The 20,423-nt window shown below is 38.4% G+C and overlaps 1 protein-coding gene across 1 annotated transcript in view; it reads left to right on the forward strand.

Moving 5' to 3' along the window:
• The window catches only part of LOC124605394 (phosphatidylinositol 4,5-bisphosphate 3-kinase catalytic subunit delta isoform), a 158,073-nt gene that overhangs the window by 71,568 nt on the left and 66,082 nt on the right, over positions 1 to 20,423 (forward strand). Inside the window, exon 9 of the mRNA XM_047137038.1 lies at positions 12,101 to 12,398. Within this exon, the coding sequence (XP_046992994.1) occupies positions 12,101 to 12,398 (298 nt within the window). The remainder of the gene's footprint in view (positions 1 to 12,100; positions 12,399 to 20,423) is intronic.

Below are 20,423 nucleotides of genomic sequence, written 5' to 3' on the forward strand. Positions count from 1 at the left end.
CTTTAGTAGTATATGTTTTATCAGTTAAAGGGTTGGTATGTGTTGTGGTAGAAGGGTGCATTGGGCAAGTCTTACAGCAAGGATGGTCATAGGGCTAGGAGCCACAGGTAGGGAAATGGATGCAGAAGGAACATGGGGTCTGACCAGGATATTGTGGAGATTGGAGTGGCAGGAGGGGGTCGTGAAAATCAACTCTAGGCGTGGTGGCCACAATATGGACATAATTTCAGGTCATAAGTTTAGGAAGTCATAGCCTTGTTGAAATTTAAAGTATTGAAGATTAATGTATTGAAGGCTAGGATAATACTGAGTGATAAGAGGTTTATTCCTAAGTTTTTTTTGGAGAGATCAGCAGTATCAGGATTGGATGCAATGACCTGGGAAATCTGACATTGCACAAGGCTTGTGCATAATTACAAAGAGGGATAAAAAATAAAAGCAAAAAATAACTAATTACTTAGATGGTAGGTTTAGGTGAGGATGATGGTTTGTTGCTGTAAAGTACCTGCATCTGAAGAAATACATTTGCATCAAATTTCGAGGTTGTATGTGAGGGAATTTTGATGTGAAAGGGATGACAACTGTCAGAATGTAAGTATTGTAGTTTGTTGGTAGTTTTAATGTGAACAGAAGCATATAGCTGACCTTCAGTGAAGATGAGGTGGTCAGCGTCAAAGAAAAAGGCGTGAGTTTCAGAATAGGACCACATGAAATTTAAGTGGGAGAATGTATCCAGAGATTACAAATATTTCAACAGGACTGCCTCACCGTAAGTCAATATGCCGACAAGTGTTATCAATGTAGCTAATCCAGATCCGGGACTGAAGGCTTATGGATTGCAGGAAAGTCCCCTCCAAGCAAACCATGAAAATGGTAGCGTAGGAAGGATCCATCTTGAGTCCCTGGCTGTTCTGTTGCTCTGTTTCTATGTCTGCCACTCAGAGATAATGTAGCCATTCATAAGTATTAAGTCAATTAAAGTGAGCAGGAAGTATGTCACAGCTTTGGAATCAGGTAGGTACTTGGTGAGCTAATGTACAGCAGCAGACTGGCCACATACATGAAGAATGTAGGTATATAGAGGAAGTTTGGTATCAGTGGTGACAAGCAAGATGTGTGATGGCAGTGGGATGGTACAGATTTCTGATTACCTAGGAATTGGTTAGTGTCTTTAATGCAGTAGGGGAATCTTTGTACTATAGATTGCAGGCACTGATCAACCAAGGCAGACATACATTCAGTGTGTGCTTTGAAGCCAGCAACTATAGGACAGCAAGGGGTGATTGGGATTGTGGATCATAGTAAGAGGGTAAAAGGTGGTGAGAGTGAATGATTTGTGTGGAGCAGGAAGTTTATGGATTGAATTGTTAGTCCTAGTGGGGGACTGATGTTTTAAGGAGGGAATGTAGGTCATTTTGTACCACAGAGGTGGGATCTTGATGGCAGATTCTGTTTGTAGAAGTGTCAGAAAGCTGGCATAGTCCCTCACTTACATACTCCAATCAGTCATGTGCCACAGTGATAAATCCCTTGTCCACTGGGAGGTTAATGATGGAGTCATTAGTTTTTATGGAATGAATTGCCTGGAATTCTGCAGAGGGCAGCTTAGGATCATGTTGCTGGGATCCGAGAATGGGTGGTGAAGCAACAATGGATGTTACGAATTCTTGTTAAGTTTGTAAAAGGTGATTTCGAGTCAGTGGTGGTGGTTCAATCTGAGATCTTGGTGGAGCTGTTAAAGGCAGGTTTCAGTGTTAGGTTTTCTGTTGGAAAGGTTTTGAGGTTTGATTGCAAAGTTCTATTTCCTGTTGAAAAGGCACATGAGGGAAACAGGTCAAGAGTACTGCCATTGAACTGTGATGGAACCTTTATATGCCAAACTTTTCATGGGTCACTTGGAGGGGCTTTGCTAGGATTTGTAAGCCTTCAGCCCCTTGCTTGGTTTAAATAAGACCTGGCGAGACAGTTCTCCATGAGCACTCTAGCTGCGCTCCTGTCTACCACTGTAAGAACAGCCGCGAGTGGCACTGAGGGACTGAGGTTTAAAGAGGAACAGGACGAGGAAGGCTGAGCCAGACACCGCTAGAGCAAAGCTATTGCCATGTCAGACACCAAGCAGTTTGCTGACAGTACTGCTTGTGCTATATTTATATACTGCATTAGGAGTACTATGGTGTCTATGCACATGTCTGAGAAAGAAAATGTGGAGAAACCACATTGGTCAGTGCTGAAAAGGAATTTCCTTTGTGTATCATTTAAAGGCCCTGTAAAGTGCTTAATACGCTAATGCATTATTATGGTCTGTAAACACACTTATTGAAACATCATTACAACACTAGCCACAAAGGTGATACGGCACACTTTTTTTCTGCTGAGTGACAGAGTGTGTTGTCTGAGCTGAAGATAGCCATTAGGGACAAAACTAAGTTAAGGGTAAGTAGAGCAGTGACAAAATCTTTTATGGTGGACATCACCAATTATTTGAATTCATTAAGTGTCTTAATGCATGGGGAAGACTCATTTGATAACAGATATAGCAGACAAGATTGGTGCTATCAAACAAAAAGTAATCCTGTGGGAAAATCAGCTTCGAGATTATGAGATTATGGTACGGAACATTTTCTGTAGCTCAAGACAATCATTTGTGGGCAAGACATGACTTGACTATATTTGGCTAACTGAAACATTTCATCATGAGTTCTCAAAGATATTCCAAAACATTGCATGACTGAAGACAAATTTCAGTTTATTTGTTAGACCATTCTTGCTTTTGACTGCTAATGTACCTCATTACTTCCAACTTGACCTGATAGACATACAGTGTAGCACCCAGCTCAACAACCTGTTTGTCTAATCCAGTAATTTACAGGATGTGTATAAAATGTTACCCCGAGAGCACAGAGAAGCCACTAAAGCTATTTTAATGCTTGGCTGTGAACATGTAATAGACACTAAAATCCCTGACACAGCAATATTGCTCTCCTTTGATGTAGAAAGTATGTGCATTTGCATCCCTGTTAATGAAACCATAAAAATAATGGAAGAAAACCTGAAAACACACAACCAGCTACCTCATGAACACACAGATGAAACCATAAAATCATTACAGTTAATAACACAACAAAATTACTTAGAATTCAATCAAGAATACTACATACAAGAAGAAGGTTTACCCATGGGTTCACCTATCTCAGGAACATTAGCCAACATTTTCAATGAATCACATAGAAAAATTAAATATTTGAAGACATAATAACAAAGAAAAGCGACAACGTCATCTACTGGTACAGATACATGGATGACATAATATGCATGGTAGATGAACCTAAAAACAGAATAAAGCAACTACACAAAGACATGAATACTGTACACAAAAACATAAAATTCACAATAGAAGAAAGAAGAAAACACACTCAACTTTTCGACATATCCATAAGAAAAGACAATAAGAAACACACATCTGACATATACCGAAAACCCACAACAAATGACATTATCTTAAATGAAACTTCAAACCACCCACAGAACCACAAACAAGCAGCAATCAGATACATGTTAAACAGGATCCCCCTAAACACTTCTAATTACAAGATAGAGTTAGCCATTATAGAACAAATAACATTAAAAATGGACACAAATAAACAATGGTAGACAAACTAAACAAAAAATACAGAGACAAATAATGAAAAAAACTAACCAAACCACACTAACTCGTACAACTTGCACTACAACAAAAAAATGACATACAATGACCTACCACAACAAATTCACTCATAAAATAGGAAACATATTCAAAAAAACAAAGCATAAACATTGCTTACAAAACCTACAATTCCATACAAAAGAACATCCCAAAAGTAAAATCAAAACCAGACAGATACCAACAATATGGTATCTATCAGCTCAGTTGCAGAGATTGTGGGAAGATATACACTGGAATGACTGGCACGACATTTGACACAAGATATAAAGAACGCATCAGAGCATTCAAATATGGTACAACGCATTCAACATTTGCGGGTCATCTAAAAGAACAACGCCATAGACCAAGCAATATTGAAAATGATATGAATGTCATAAAAATCAGTGAAGACAAGACACCACCTCCCTTTCCAAGAAAATTTCCACATACAAAAAGCATTAACACAAAGTAAACAGTTCCTCAATGACCAGATAAATATTAGAAACTAGACTCTATATAGAACAACTGATGAAATTATATGAAAAAGAAAAGTCTTTTCCATCCTTCACCCCCTCCCACTCTCCCGTAACTCCCCCCCCCCCCCCCCCCCCTCAATTTCAGTTCACTTCTCACTCCTCACCTTCATCTCTAACTCATACTCCATCACACTTCCATATACTTATGTCCACTCATCATAGTTTTCTCCTCCCCTAAAAAAATATATTGCCTTTTCTTAGCCAAGTGTTGGATGCGTCTTGATCAATGTGTGGCTGTGTTAGGTGATACGGGTGCTTGCCATGTAGTGTTTTCTTTTTCCAATTTACTTTCTTTGTATCTGTTGATGTTATGTGATCTAAAGGGTTGTAGAAGTGGTTATGAAATTGCATTGGTGTGGCAGATGTACACTCCTGGAAATTGAAATAAGAACACCGTGAATTCATTGTCCCAGGAAGGGGAAACTTTATTGACATTCCTGGGGTCAGATACATCACATGATCACACTGACAGAACCACAGGCACATAGACACAGGCAACAGAGCATGCACAATGTCGGCACTAGTACAGTGTATATCCACCTTTCGCAGCAATGCAGGCTGCTATTCTCCCATGGAGACGATCGTAGAGATGCTGGATGTAGTCCTGTGAAACGGCTTGCCATGCCATTTCCACCTGGCACCTCAGTTGGACCAGCGTTCGTGCTGGACGTGCAGACCGCGTGAGACGACGCTTCATCCAGTCCCAAACATGCTCAATGGGGGACAGATCCGGAGATCTTGCTGGCCAGGGTAGTTGACTTACACCTTCTAGAGCACGTTGGGTGGCACGGGATACACGCGGACGTGCATTGTCCTGTTGGAACAGCAAGTTCCCTTGCCGGTCTAGGAATGGTAGAACGATGGGTTCGATGACGGTTTGGATGTACCGTGCACTATTCAGTGTCCCCTCGACGATCACCAGTGGTGTACGGCCAGTGTAGGAGATCGCTCCCCACACCATGATGCCGGGTGTTGGCCCTGTGTGCCTCGGTCGTATGCAGTCCTGATTGTAGCGCTCACCTGCACGGCGCCAAACACGCATACGACCGTCATTGGCACCAAGGCAGAAGCGACTCTCATCGCTGAAGACGACACGTCTCCATTCGTCCCTCCATTCACGCCTGTCGCGACACCACTGGAGGCGGGCTGCACGATGTTGGGGCGTGAGCGGAAGACGGCCTAACGGTGTGCGGGACCGTAGCCCAGCTTCATGGAGACGGTTGCGAATGGTCCTCGCCGATACCCCAGGAGCAACAGTGTCCCTAATTTGCTGGGAAGTGGCGGTGCGGTCCCCTACGGCACTGCGTAGGATCCTACGGTCTTGGCGTGCATCCGTGCGTCGCTGCGGTCCGGTCCCAGGTCGACGGGCACGTGCACCTTCCGCCGACCACTGGCGACAACATCGATGTACTGTGGAGACCTCACGCCCCACGTGTTGAGCAGTTCGGCGGTACGTCCACCCGGCCTCCCGCATGCCCACTATACGCCCTCGCTCAAAGTCCGTCAACTGCACATACGGTTCACGTCCACGCTGTCGCGGCATGCTACCAGTGTTAAAGACTGCAATGGAGCTCCGTATGCCACGGCAAACTGGCTGACACTGACGGCGGCGGTGCACAAATGCTGCGCAGCTAGCGCCATTCGACGGCCAACACCGCGGTTCTTGGTGTGTCCGCTGTGCCGTGCGTGTGATCATTGCTTGTACAGCCCTCTCGCAGTGTCCGAAGCAAGTATGGTCGGTCTGACACACCGGTGTCAATGTGTTCTTTTTTCCATTTCCAGGAGTGTATTTATATGAGTGATTGCTTTGTGTATTTTGCTAGTTTCTGCTCGTTCTATAAAGAATTTTCTTAAAATTTCTACCTGTCCATAATGTAGGTTTTTTATGTCGATAAATCCCCTTTCTCCTTCCTTTCTGCTTAATGTGAATCTTTCTGTTGCTGCATGTATGTGATGTATTCTATATTTGTGGCATTGTGATCGTGTAAGTGTATTGAGTGCTTCTAGGTCTGTGTTACTCCATTTCAATGCTCCAAATGAGTAGGTCAGTATTGGTATATCATAAGTATTTATAGCCTTCGTCTTGTTTCTTGCTGTCAATTCTGTTTTCAGTATTTTTGTTAGTCTTTGTCTATATTTTTCTTTTAGTTCTTCTGTAATATTTGCATTATCTATTCCTATTTTTTGTCTGTATCCTAGATATTTATAGGCATCTGTTTTTTCCATCACTTCTGTGGAGTCGCTGTGGTTATCCAATATTTAATCTTCTTGTTTAGTGTGTTTTTCCTTGACTATGCTATTTTTCTTAAATTTGTCTGTTCCAAAAGCCATATTTATATCATTGCTGAATACTTCTGTTATCTTTAGTAATTGGTTGAGTTGTTGATTTGTTGCTGCCAGTAGTTTTAAATCATCCATGTATAGCAGATGTGTGATTTTGTGTGGGTATGTTCCAGTAATATTATATCCATAATTTGTATTATTTAGCATGTTGGATAGTGGGTTCAGAGCAAGACAGAACCAGAAAGGACTTAATGACTCTCCTTGGTATATTCCACGCTTAATCTGTATTGGCTGTGATGTGATATTATTTGAATTTGTTTGGATATTAAGTGTGGTTTTCCAATTTTTCACTACTATGTTTAGGAACTGTATCAAATTAGGATCTACTTTGTATATTTCCAATATCTGTAGTAACCATGAGTGGGGTACACTATCAAAAGCTTTTTGGTAATCAATGTATGCGTAGTGCAGCGACCTTCGTTTAGTTGTAGCTTGATATGTCACCTCTGCATCTATTATCAGTTGCTCTTTGCATCCTCGTGCTCCTTTGCAGCAGCCTTTTTGTTCTTCATTTATAATTTTGTTCTGTGTTGTATGTGTCATTAATTTCTGTGTAATGACTGAAGTTAATATTTTGTATATTGTTGGTAGGCCGGTTATGGGGCGATATTTTCCTGGGTTTGCTGTGTCTGCTTGGTCTTTAGGTTTCAAATAAGTTATTCCTTGTGTAAGTGTATCAGGGACTGTGTATGGGTCTGCAATGTAACTGTTAAATAATGTCGTATGTCTGCTTGTGTCTGTATATGTGCGGATGGATATGTGTATGTGTGCGAGTGTATACCTGTCTCTTTTTCCCCCCAAGGTAAGTCTTTCTGCTCCTGGGATTGGAATGACTCCTTACCCTCTCCATTAAAACCCATATCCTTTCGTCTTTCCCTCTCCTTCCCTCTTTCCTTATGAAGCAACCGTGGGTTGCGAAAGCTGGAAATTTGTGTGTGTGTTTGTGTTTGTTATTGTCTCTATCAACGTACCAATGCTTTCGTTTGGTAAGTTACAAAATCTTTGTTTTTGGATATGTTACATAATTTAGTTAGATGTGAATGTGTTGAGGTAATCTTCTGTAGCCAGAAATTTGCTATTTTATCTTTTCCAGGGGCTTTCCAATTGTGTGTAGAATTAATTGCTCGGGTGACTTCATGTTGCAAAATTATCACTTCAGCCATTTGTGGTATCATCTTGTATGTGTCTGTTTCTGCTTGTATCCACCGTGCATGTCTGTTATGTTGTACTGGGTTTGACCATATGTTGCTCCAGAAGTGTTCCATGTCTGCTATGTTTGGTGGATTGTCTATTTTAATGTGTGTGTTATATATTGTCTGGTAAAATTTCTTTTGGTTTGTGTTGAATGTTTGTTTTTTTTTTTTCCTTCTATTTTCTCTTTTTTTGTATCTTCTAAGTCATTTGGCCAATGCTTGTAATTTCTGCTTCTTTTCATCAAATTGCTCTATTGCTTCTTGTTGTGAGATTTTACGTAACCTTTTTCCTTTTTTGTCTGATATTTAATTTCTTATAAATTGTGTTAGCTGCCCGATGTCTTTTCTCAGTTTTTCTATTCTGATCTGTAGCCTGTGTTGCCATGCTGGTTTTGTGGGTTTCTTCTGTGTGTTGGTTGGTTCTGATCTCTGCCTAGTGTGTATATTTATTGTAGTGAGTGCTCCTATATAAACCAGTAGTTGTAACTCATAGTCGTGTTTTCATTTATTTTGTTGTGTATGATTGTGTTGATAGTTTTTATTGTTGTCTCGACTTGTGGGTTATTTGGCGGTCTATGCAAGAATGGTCTAATGTCTGTATTTGTGTCTTTGTGTTCTGTATATGTCAGCTGAAATTTTTCTTCTGTATCTAACATGTGTGTCACTTCGTGTTCTATTTGTGCTTGTTCTGGTGGCCGTCTTAAGATTTCGTTTTCCTCTGATTGTTTAACTGATGCGTATTGTTCTTTGTTTGTTTGCTCTGGGATGTTTGAGTACATCACTGTATTTTTTTCTTCTTCTGATTACACATTATTTTGTTCCAGTATTTGTTGTACTTGTTGTTTGATGTTTTCTTATTCTGACTGGGGTATCCTGTTATTTTTTATTATTACGCGGATCTGATCAGCTAGTCATAGTTCTGGTAAAAATTTTAATTCTGGGTATCTGGTAATAAATGTTGTGTATACTTGCGATCTGTATCCAGTTGTGTTGGTTCCTAAGTTTGTTGCTTGGTAATAACAGAACATGAGGTGTCAGTTAACTTCATCTGACCATCTCATCCTCTGTCTTTGTTTTCCTTCTAGAGTGGTTGCAGGAAGCATATCCTGCAAAACACCTCTATTTGGATTTAAATCATTTTCCGTGTGGCTGGCAGTGTTGTTACCATTGTGGACGGGCATAGGGTTCAAGCGTCGTCCCCGACCATGACAGCGCTTGTCCGAGGCTTCATTAGTTCTGTCCTGAACCAACTAATCACACCAAAAGGGGGGTTAGCCCTATTAGTGGTTTGTTCTTTTCGTCACCTTTTACGACTGGCAGAACATACCGGAGGCCTATTCTTTTCCTGGGCCCCCACGGGTTTTATTATTATTTTTACTACTATTATTATTATTGAAGAAAAATCATTGCAAAGAACAAAATTAAGAAAAAAATAAATGTTTGCGTAATGAAATGGATCAGATTAAAAACATTTTGAGAATGTCATCAGCTAGTTTTGAGTGTCTCTTGTCTATTGTAAAATCAAATATACAGAAACAGTAGACAAAAATGCAGCAAGCTATACCTCCAAGAGATGGCCTTTTAATTACTCATAGATTTTTGCAAACAGTTCTGATATTTATTAGTTTTATTACAGATGTAATTCATTTATGTTTATGATACATTTAAAAAATCTAAAATTGAAAGGCATATGTGCTGCTGTTCTAGTTCCCCTTCTGGTGAAACAAAATAATCTGTAAATTAATTTTGAACGTCCTTGGCTGTGGTGGTCAATTTTGTGGGTTTAGGAGTTCCAGTGGTATACAACCTCCGACAATAAAGTTTGGTGGAATAGACCTGTAACATTAATGTAGATGAACTATGAACTACAGTTACCTTACTGTCCTTCGAAATAGTCACCTCTCATTACTATGCACTGCTGAGCTCTGCGATACATGTCCTGGAAACTTTGCACGAAGTCGTCCTTTGGGATGGTGTTCAAAAGCTGCATCATGTTTCGTTGGATGTCAGGAATATCGTCAAATCTCTTTCCTTTCAAAGCGAGTTTTAGTCGAGGGAATAGGAAGAAGTCGGGAGGATTTAGATCTGGCGAGTATGGTGGATGTTCAAGTTGCTCCACCCCCTTTTTTGCCAGAAACTGTTTGATGATATTGGCTGTGTGTGGGTGAGCAGTTTCATGAACAAAAAACCAGGAACCTTGTTGTGCGTACTGTGTTCGTACCCTGCATAGGCATTGCATGAAAAGGGTCAAATTTTCAACATACCGTGCAGCATTCTACATCGTTCCCTCAGTTAGAAATTCCTTGTGGATAATGCCTTGACTATCGAAAAAGGTGATGAGCATCATTTTGATGCTTGGTGTTTTGGCTTTGATCTTTTTCCGACAAGGTGATGTCAAAGAATTCCATTCCATGCTTTGCCATTTCATTTCAGTGCCGTACTGGAGACACCAGGTTTCATCCTCAGTGACAATACGGTTCAAGAAATCGGGTATTGCATCCATCGTTTTGATAAAATCCTGTGAAGCCTCTAATCGTGTCTATTTCTGATCATCAGTCAAATGATGTGACACAAGACAACAACATTATTTTGCTCTTCCCTAACTCCTGAGTAAGGATTCGTTGCACAGTTTCACGTTTCATCTGCAGTTCATGCACACGGTTCATTGATGATCGTGTGTGATTAATGTCCTCACTTTCTCAATGTTTTCATCACTGATGGCGGTCGCTGGTTGTCTGCTACAGGGATTGACCCACTTGTACACATACTTCATGGACAGTGCTTGATCTCCATAAACATGTGCCAGCATTGCATGTGTTTCTTTCGGTGTCTTGCCAAGCTTAAAACAAAACTTTAAATTGATCCTTTGCTCATTCATTGTCCTGTTCTCAGTTCAGAACCAACGCACTAAACAAGCAGTTTGTCCAACAGGTCTGACACGAAACACACATGATGCTCAACTGAACTATGGTGAGGGCAGGTTATTAACTCAGGCTTTTATGCAGGGCCCACCTGCCTTTGTGCCTCTCCTTTCCAATACTGACATTTTGGTATCAATATTGCAAACACATAATTTTTCCAAATTTGAGAAACACTTTCAGCAACTGGCAAGTTCTGCAAGTAGTTGCAACGAGATGTCGGAAACTGTTTCCACTAACTTGTGGGTGCTACTTCTGCAAATTGATGAAACTTGTGAAAGTTGACTTGCTGGGAGTGTTTCCACATCAAATAACTTGCAGAATTAGCTTCCACAAGCAACTTTTGGAAGCTTCCTTGCTTGTGGACAAGCACTTTAAACTTCCTTCCACCTTAAAGTGCCACAGTTTTCCAGTTTTTGTATCAATAGTTCATGGGAAGTGGTGTCGCATCCTTAAGAGCGACCAGAAACATTGCAGTTACAACCTTTATTCTTTATTTTATTTATTTATTTAATCTGTTGACTATATAAAATATTCTGTCATATTGGCAGTTGCTGATTCTGTAGATTTACCCTTTCTGAAACAGTGCCATGATGTTAGAAGAATGTTATGTTTGTCTAGATAAACAACTTGTCTGTGTATGTGCGGATGGATATGTTTGTGTGTGTGTGCGAGTGTATACCTGTCCTTTTTTCCTTTTTTCCCCCTAAGGTAAGTCTTTCCGCTCCTGGGATTGGAATGACTCCTTACCCTCTCCCTTAAAACCCACATTCTTTCGTCTTTCCCTCTCCTTCCCTCTTTCCTGATGAGGCAACAGTTTGTTGCGAAAGCTTGAATTTTGTGTGTATGTTTGTGTTTGTTTGTGTGTCTATCGACCTGCCAGCACTTTCATTCGGTAAGTCACATCATCTGTGTTTTCAGGTATAAACAACTAATCTGTAATGCATGTAGAGTTGCCAGTTATCTTCCAGTAACGTGGTGGAATAATTTGTGACAGTTGCTCAGTTTTGGTCCTCTTGTGCCAAAACAGCATTTACTATTGCTATATCACCCTTGTCTCATTTTTATCTTTTCATGCTTGAACAGTTATTAGCTTATCTGGGATGTCTTATATAGTATGTCACATTTCTATTCTTTTGTGATAATGCCATTTTCTTCCACACCCCAAATCACAATACTATTCTGATATCAACGAAAAGATTGTATATCATTGCCATTAGTGTTCATAGTTGCTGTTGTCAAAAATATTGGCCAGTTTGTAAGCTGAAATCAGATGTGCAAGCACACTTCCATGACATTAATTATGTGAATAATCCTCAGTTGTAAATCGCACAACCATAAATTATTCTCACATCAGTTCATAATTTTTTATTATTTGTCTCTTAATTTTAAAATCCGTATAATAGTCTTACCCATTTTTGATATCAGGTATGATGCAGAACGAACTGTCATGTACCCATCACCTGAAAAAGTATTGGAGTTTGCAAGTAGCCAGGAGACCCCAAGTGGCACAGAAGGGGAGAACATGGCTAGTGCTGAAATACCAGGCATGCAACCAATGGTGTTCCTGGAACAACTAAGACAGGCTGCTGAGAGAGATCCATTGCATGAATTGCATGAACAGGAGCGCAAAATAATTTGGAGTCTTCGATACGACTGTCTTGCACATTTTCCACAGCTGCTCCCAAAATTACTTGACTGCGTCGAATGGAATGATCACAGAGAGGTGAGTAATTCCTTTACTTAGGTAATTCTTTATTCTAATAAGTTAGCCACATTGGTAGCTGCTCCAAATGAAGACTTGCTTTGTTGTTGTCCTACAATTTTTGCTGTTTTGAGTGTGGTAAACTGACACTACTATTTGAAACACGAATACAGATTATGTTACTAATTCGTCTTATCTATGAACAGAATCCCTGCATTTTACGTATTAATTTACGTAAATAAGATGATTTGCAGCTTTTCCTTTGTGAGAAATTATGTCTCAGATATTTACCTATTTATTCATTCTAGTCCACTCTCTTGATAACTGCAATGGACAGTTACATATCAAATTACATTTATGTGACTCATTGTGACAGTCTGCTTCTTCTTCTTCTTCTTCTTCTTCTCTCTCTCTCTGTCTCCTGAATGTTGAATCGAATTTATAATGTCTGTCATATGACCTTTCCTTGTTTCTTTTTGTTTCTGCTACTATTCCTCTAACATTTAGAGAGCTACCAATATGCTGTTCCGAATGCACTTACCCAAGGGCATCTTTTTCCACTCTCTGTCAGATGTTCCTATAGTGTCGCAGAAAAACAACCGTAAGTTTTTAGTATACAATTTGTTTCATCTGCTGGTGTAACTGTTATTACAGTGACTAACACAAGAAGTCTGTAAACAACAGCAACAATAACAACAGCTATTATGAATTTTAGTACGCCCTGTTACTGCCACCTACACAACCACCACCTCAGTTTTATAACAGCAACCGATAGCTGTAGCAGACCTCAAATTATTAGCGTAAGACCCAAAAATATGCAACCACTGGAGACAGTGAACATTTTAGGATTATCTGGTGAAAAATTTGCAACAAAGTCCTAGAGTTGCACACATTCCTAAAAACAGTGTAATTGATGGTCAAAAATGTTGGAGTTGGCGGTCGTGTGTGCATGAGGTGTGCCTGCCTGCTTTCTTGCTCTTTTGTGTGTGTGTGTGTGTGTGGGAAGAAACCCAGTTCCTTCCCCTTCCGTCTTTCCCTCTCCTTCCCTCTTTCCTGATGAGGCAACAGTTTGTTGCGAAAGCTTGAATTTTGTGTGTTTGTTTGTGTTTGTTTGTGTGTCTATCGACCTGCCAGCACTTTCGTTCGGTAAGTCACCTCATCTTTGAAAATAAGAAATTTACATATTACAAAAAATATTTCTGAGCACAATGCTCTTTGCATATCAGTCTTTGTATAAGGTCTTTTTGGTGTGTATCTTCTTTAGGAGTCGTAACATTAATGTCTTTGAATAGCAGCGTATTATCGTTGCTTAGCACAACGTTTGAATTCAGTTCACATGATTCGTGTTTACAATGGAATTAATTCGAACAATAAATGTTTCTATTATATTGCTCCAATGTCTTTAAACATAGTATCGGATTTTGAGTGTGTGTGTACTGCCTGGATCTCTTGCGTGTGACTTGAAGGAAATCCAAAGTTTGTTCAATGTGTCAACACGAAATTGTGATCTCCAGCAGTCGAATTTTGGTGGCGTCTACCGGGGTATAAATGGTCAATGAGGGCACAGGAAACACCTCACTGCCTACGACAGGTGATGAGCTTGTCTTTTACACCAACCTGAAGACCTGCCGGCTTCCACTACACCATACACTTCAAGGCATATTGACACTACGTAAATATTTCTTGACCAGTGTTCCATCACGTTGGTTTCTTCTTTGCATTTTCAGTTCCATATATGAATCATGTGCTACATGCACAAGTCCTTTGCAGCTCATTAACATCTCCTTAAAATACATTTCTTGATATAGTAAGTACATAAATATACAAATATTTACAATTAATCATTACATGAGATAGTTACATTGTTGTCATATAGTACATATACAGAATTAAATGAAAAATATAGTAAATTTTTACGTTACATTCAATATCATTGTGCTGACGTGTGAATTACATTACATTCAGATTGAAATATACATTTTATTTTTTTTTATTTTTTTTGTTCCTTTCCCTTTCGTTACACTTGCAACATTTGAAGATAATTGTGGCAACTCGCTAGAATATTCAACTTAAAATTCATCTTGCCTCCTGGAATAAAATTTACACATATTTCAAGCTTCAAGACAACCCTCTGTAGGAGGATAGGTTCATGGGATGGTTGCTAACTACTTCATAAATACTAGTAAAGTCATCTCCTACAGTGGACTACACAAAATAAAATATGATAAATAAAATACATGTTAACTTAATATAATGTAAAAGTTCCTATACCTAATACCGTTTCTAAGTGTGGTGTCCCCACTATTGCTGTTTCTAAGAGTGATACCCCTCTATTACCGTTTCTAAGAGCGATGCCCCTCTAAATATCTTAGGATCCTATAGGTATGTACATCAGTGTGGTAAGTGTGTGTGTGTTTATATATATATATATATATATATATATATATATATATATATATATATGTGTGTGTGTGTGTGTGTGTGTGTGTGTGTGTGTGCAAGTCAATCAAGTTCCTATAGAGTTTGTGTAGTTCATCTTCTTCCTTTCACGAGTATCAAGCAATATAAATAAATGTTTTACTTAAATATGTGTGTATGTCTCTCCATAGTGTCAGATAATCACGAATTATACAATGTCAAATATTTCATCAACATGTATAAATGTCTCTAAGGGAGGGATGAGAGTATGAGCCGCAACAGAGGACTGACGTTTTGTTTTCTCCTTATTCTCCTTTCTATTTAATGGCACATTAGTTCAGTACAGTAGATGAGCTTTAATTATGTCATTAGATGACTGCTAAATATGTTCTCTTAAATAATTCTTCCAATCTGAAGTGTCAAGCCTACATAACTCCAAAAATTTCATTACAAGTTCCCATTAGATTAGTGTTAAAGTGTTATAGATTTAAATCTTCTAGTATATTTCCAACAGTGGCTGCTGTAAATAATTCTTTCCACATAAATCTATACTTTCACCTTTAGTTATAAGAATATATAAGACATTACATAAGTTATTATCTCAGGCATACCAATCTTTCAGTAAATAATATTCTTTCCACTACTTTCATTCTGTATTCCATGAGTACATGTGATATAGCATTCAAATCTAGTTTCTCCCCTCTCAACATATTCTCAATTACTCATAACATTCTCACCTATCCATTATTCATATTTCACAAAATAACATATACTTATTCCTCAGCCTTATATATTCCTCTTATTCATCATCATTTACTTTTTTACTTCAACAACAACAATAATAATAATAATACCCTTTTCTCATCTTATATTCCATTTACCTCTCTCCATATTACTATTTATCCTCTTATTAAACTAAAATTACATTTACTCATCTCATTCAGTCACTCACATCACTCATATCAACATTACTATCATCACATGCCTCCTAAAGAAAATAATTCTGTTCAGTTCTCTGCCTCCTCTAATGTGTATATGCCTCAATAGCAACTCCTCTTATAACCAAATATCTTATTAGCTATTGGATGGTTCACATTGCTTTCTAGACTTACCTGCATTCATTAGATTGTAAGTATCTGTATAACTTAAATGTAGTCTCATCATAACTGTATATCATATTAATTATCTTCTCCTCATTAGCTAACATTTTACTGTATGTATTTTTCAAATGTCTGTGTGGATGTAGACCTCTGGGTTTATGTGTTAATGGATATTCTAATGAATAACAGCCAGGGTGTGGAATATTTACAATTCGGTATGGTCCAGAGTATAAGATCTGCCATTTCCTGTTTAAATGTTTCAGTTTTGTGGGTTTAGGATGTGTTCTTAGTAAAACTAACTCATCAACTTGAAATGTTTGTGCTTTCCTGACACCTCTGCCATATTTCTGCTTTCTTTCCTTAGCTTTGTCACATAATGTTGTGTAAGCTTGTCTTACCTTTTCTTCTAAACTAACATGATTTGTTGTTGCTGTAAATTTAGGTAGAGGGTCTGTCCATTCATTTCTTTCTGTTTTATCCATAATTAATTCAGTTGGTGTGTATCCAGTAGAAATGTGAGTTAAATTGTTCACTATTTGTTCAAATGGTGCTAGGTATTCTACCCATTTTGTGTGCTTCTCTGGTGTGTGTGTTCTCATAAACTGTCCAAATTCTCGAAATGTTCTTTCTACTGGGTTTCCTGCTGCGTGAAATCTTGAAATTAAAATATGTTTAACATTCTGTTCTTCAATAAAAGTCTTCCATTTTAAACTGGTAAAATATGCTGCATTATCCGTGATCATAACTTCAGGTTTTCCTGTTCTTACAAAATAATCTGTTAATAGACGTCTGGTAATAGCAGTGGTAGAAACTGAACGTAAAGCATATAATTTTAAATACTTTGTGAAAACATCTAACACAGCAAGGATGTATTTCATTCCTCCACGTGCTTGTGGATAGGGTCCTGCAATATCTAAAGAAATTAGCTGTAATGGCCTCTTAGGTATGATTGGGTGCAATTCATTCATGCTTGTGCGATTAGAATATTTGGCTTTCTGACATATGATGCATTTCCTAATATTACTCAATACTCTTAGCCTTAAATTTGGAAAATAGCAATATTGTATAATCTTATCTGTACATTTGGTTACACCATAGTGTCCCCAAGTTCTGTGTGTAAATAAAATAAAATCACAACATGAGCTTCAGGTAAGCAAACACACCAATGCTGTGATTCAGGGTTTCGTCAGTGAAATAATACTTCTTTGTTTAATGTGTAATATTTTTCAAGATGTGGGTCTGTTCCTGCACGTAATTTATTCTTTATCTGGATCCACCTGGGATCATTGTCCTGCAATATGGCTAACTTCCTGCACATGTTTTTGTAGTAAGGTGCAAATGTACCGTCATACATGAGTAAAATTTTGAAATCTGATGTTTGTTCTGTCACATCTGAAAATTCTTGTAGGCCTTGTGGCAAACGAGATAGAGCATCAGCTATAATGTTGGATTCTCCTTTTATATATATAAAATATCAAAATCATATTCTTGTAGTGATGCACACCAGCGTGCAAGACGTGAATGTAATAACTTGCATGATAGCAGGAAAGAAAGAGCTTGATGATCAGTATAAAGCTTAGTACGTTTTCCCCATAGAAAGTAGCGAAACTTGCGAAATGCCCATACTATGGCAAGTGTTTCGCGCTCGGTCACTGAATATGACTTTTCGCATTCAGTGAGCATGCGGCTAGCAAAACTTATAGGTTTGATGACTGTTTGTTCATCTTCTACATGAATTTGGAATAAAAATGCTCAGAGCCCATAGGAACTTGCATCTGTTACTAGGCAAAAGTCTGACGTCATGTCAGGATGACATAATAACGGTGCATTAACTAAAGCATTCTTAATTGCTTCAAAATCTGTCTGACAGAACTCTGTCCATTTCCAAATATTATTTCTTTTGAGTAAAGATAGAAGATGTGGACTGTTAAAGAAGGTGGTAGGGTACAAATTTCCTAAAGAATGAAGATAGACCAAGAAAGGCTTTGAGTTGTTTACGATTCTGTGGGGATGGAAAATTCTTTATTGCATCAATTTTTCTTGAGTCTGGATAAATGCCTTCAGTTGATATGATGTGACCAAGGAATTTGATTTCTCTCCTCCCTAATTTTGTCTTTGATAAATTGATAGTGAAACCTGCGTCAGAAAACTTAGTCAGAAGTTGCTTCAAAAGATTTACATGTTCTTCCCAAGTAGTGGTGGCAATGACAATGTCATCAACATAAACTGTGATTTGCAATAACAATTGTGGTCCAAGAACAGCATCTAAGGCTTCAATAAATACTCCAGCACTCACTCGTAGACCAAAGGGTAGAACACAAAATTGATAACTACGTCCCTCACATAGAAATGCAGTGTATTTACGACTTTTTATGGAGGTTCACCTGCCAAAATGATGAGCGGAGGTCGATATTGGTTAAATACTGTACATTATGAAATTTTAAAAGTTGTTCTTCCAAATTTATAGGTCGTGTGTTGATTGGGATTATAACTTTGTTAATTTCTCGTGCGTCCAGCACTAACCTTACACTACCATCCTCTTTATTAACTGCTAGTATTGGACTGCAATATGGTGAATGTGACCTTTCAACGATACCCCAAGCTTGCATTTTTTCAATCTCTTTCAAAACTGCGGGTTTCTTTGACCAAGGAATGTTATAATATGTTCTACAGTATGTTTTGTGTGGTTTAACACCCATCTCATAAGTATAGCCTCTAATAATCCCAGATTTCTCCACAAATACCTCAGCAAATTGCTGCAAAACTTCAAGTAATTCAAGTTGTTGTTCCTTCGTCAGATATTCAGGTTCTGTGCATTTCTCATATAAATCATTAGGTTTAATTCCCTGAGATAAAGCTTCATTAAAAGTTAAATCACATATGTTTGTTGCTGGTGGATACACAAAATGTAACTGTTCAAATTTACCTTGTTTACTGTTTAAGTTTTTACCCTGTGTTAACTCTATTGTCAGTTGTTGTTGGTTTACGGTTAAATGACATTTCCCTTTTCCTAAATCTATGATTGCTTGATATTCATTCAAAAAGTCAATTCCTAATATGCAATGCATAACTAATTTGTCTACTACCAGAAAACTGTAATTGAGTGGTATATTTGAAAATGTGAAGTTAATTAGCTCTTGAAATTTCACATTCTTTGATTTGTTACTGGTGGCACTTATAATGTGACAATTCTGTTCTGGCAATTATTTGTTTGAGTTCGTTATATAAGGACATTGAAATGACACTTGCTGCTGCTCCTGTATCTAACATTACTTCCACTTCATAACTAGCAATCATAACTCATGTTATAGCCTGAATAATCTTCTTTGTTTTACTGGTACTATTAAAATCTACATCCTGATATAATTCTTTTTCTATTTTCTTACTGTCATCATATCAGAGAAAACAAATCATCGGTTCCGTTGCGCTCTGCTCCCTATCGACCGTAACTCGAGCGCTTAGCTCGGTCGTCGTTCGTTTTCCGGCAAATTCGGTTGTTGCTGCGGGTTTGGTTCATTGCCCAACTCAATAATATTTACATTTCTGTCGCCCGTCACCCAAGTATCAGCTGTTTGGTTGTTGACATTACCTCGCGTCGCATTAGGAGTTCCGTTAGGTAGGAATTGAGGGTTGCTGTATTGCATGTGTCGTGGCGGTGGTCCATTGTGATTTCCCCATACATTATTTCGCCCATGACTGTAACTGGTATTGTCATTACTGTTATTCCTGCAATATGTGTTTGGATGTTGTTGGATGTTGTTTCTCTGAAAATATCCTGGATGGTACCTGTTATCCTCTCTTCTTTGATCTCTATGATTTCGGTTCCTTCTTCTGTTGTTGTTATTTTGAATATAACTGTTATTGTTCTGATTGTAATTACTGTTCGGATAACCATTATAGTAATAATTACTGTTTCCTTGCCAAAGCTGCGAGTTGTTTCTCCTAATATTGAATGGATTTGTCCCAGTGTAGTGCGAATTGTTTCTTTGAGTGTTTTGTTGTGGTGTCGGAGGCGGATTCCAATAGCCTCTGTCATTTCTGTTGTGCGTACGCGAATTGCTTGGATGGATCGGATACAATTGATTGAAATTCCTGATCTCATCTCTGTAAACATCATCTACCTCATCAACATAACTAAAAAAAATTCTTTATGTTGTCCTCGGACACTCCTATTAATTTATCATGGTAAGGAAATGGTAAGTGGCTTTTAAGTGTTCTAATTACGTCTGGTAAATCTGCTGGTTTTGTCCAATATAATGTTTTGTCTAGGTAGCGTTCAAAGTATTGACATATAGTCTCTTTCTTCGGGTTGTAAATTTCTGGATTGTATACGTCTCGTTTTAAACTTTGCTGTTCTGTGATGGGCCAGAATTCCTCAAGAAATGCTTGTTCAAACTGTTCAAATGTTAAACGTCGTCTTTTCATTGCTGCTCCCCACTTAGCTGCTCTTCCACGTAACAAATTTGTAACATATCGTATTTTATCGGCTTCTAACCAATGTCTCGGGAAAATACCATCAAAAGAGCGG

Source organism: Schistocerca americana, chromosome 3 (assembly GCF_021461395.2).
Source record: "Schistocerca americana isolate TAMUIC-IGC-003095 chromosome 3, iqSchAmer2.1, whole genome shotgun sequence".
Lineage (NCBI taxonomy): Eukaryota > Metazoa > Arthropoda > Insecta > Orthoptera > Acrididae > Schistocerca > Schistocerca americana.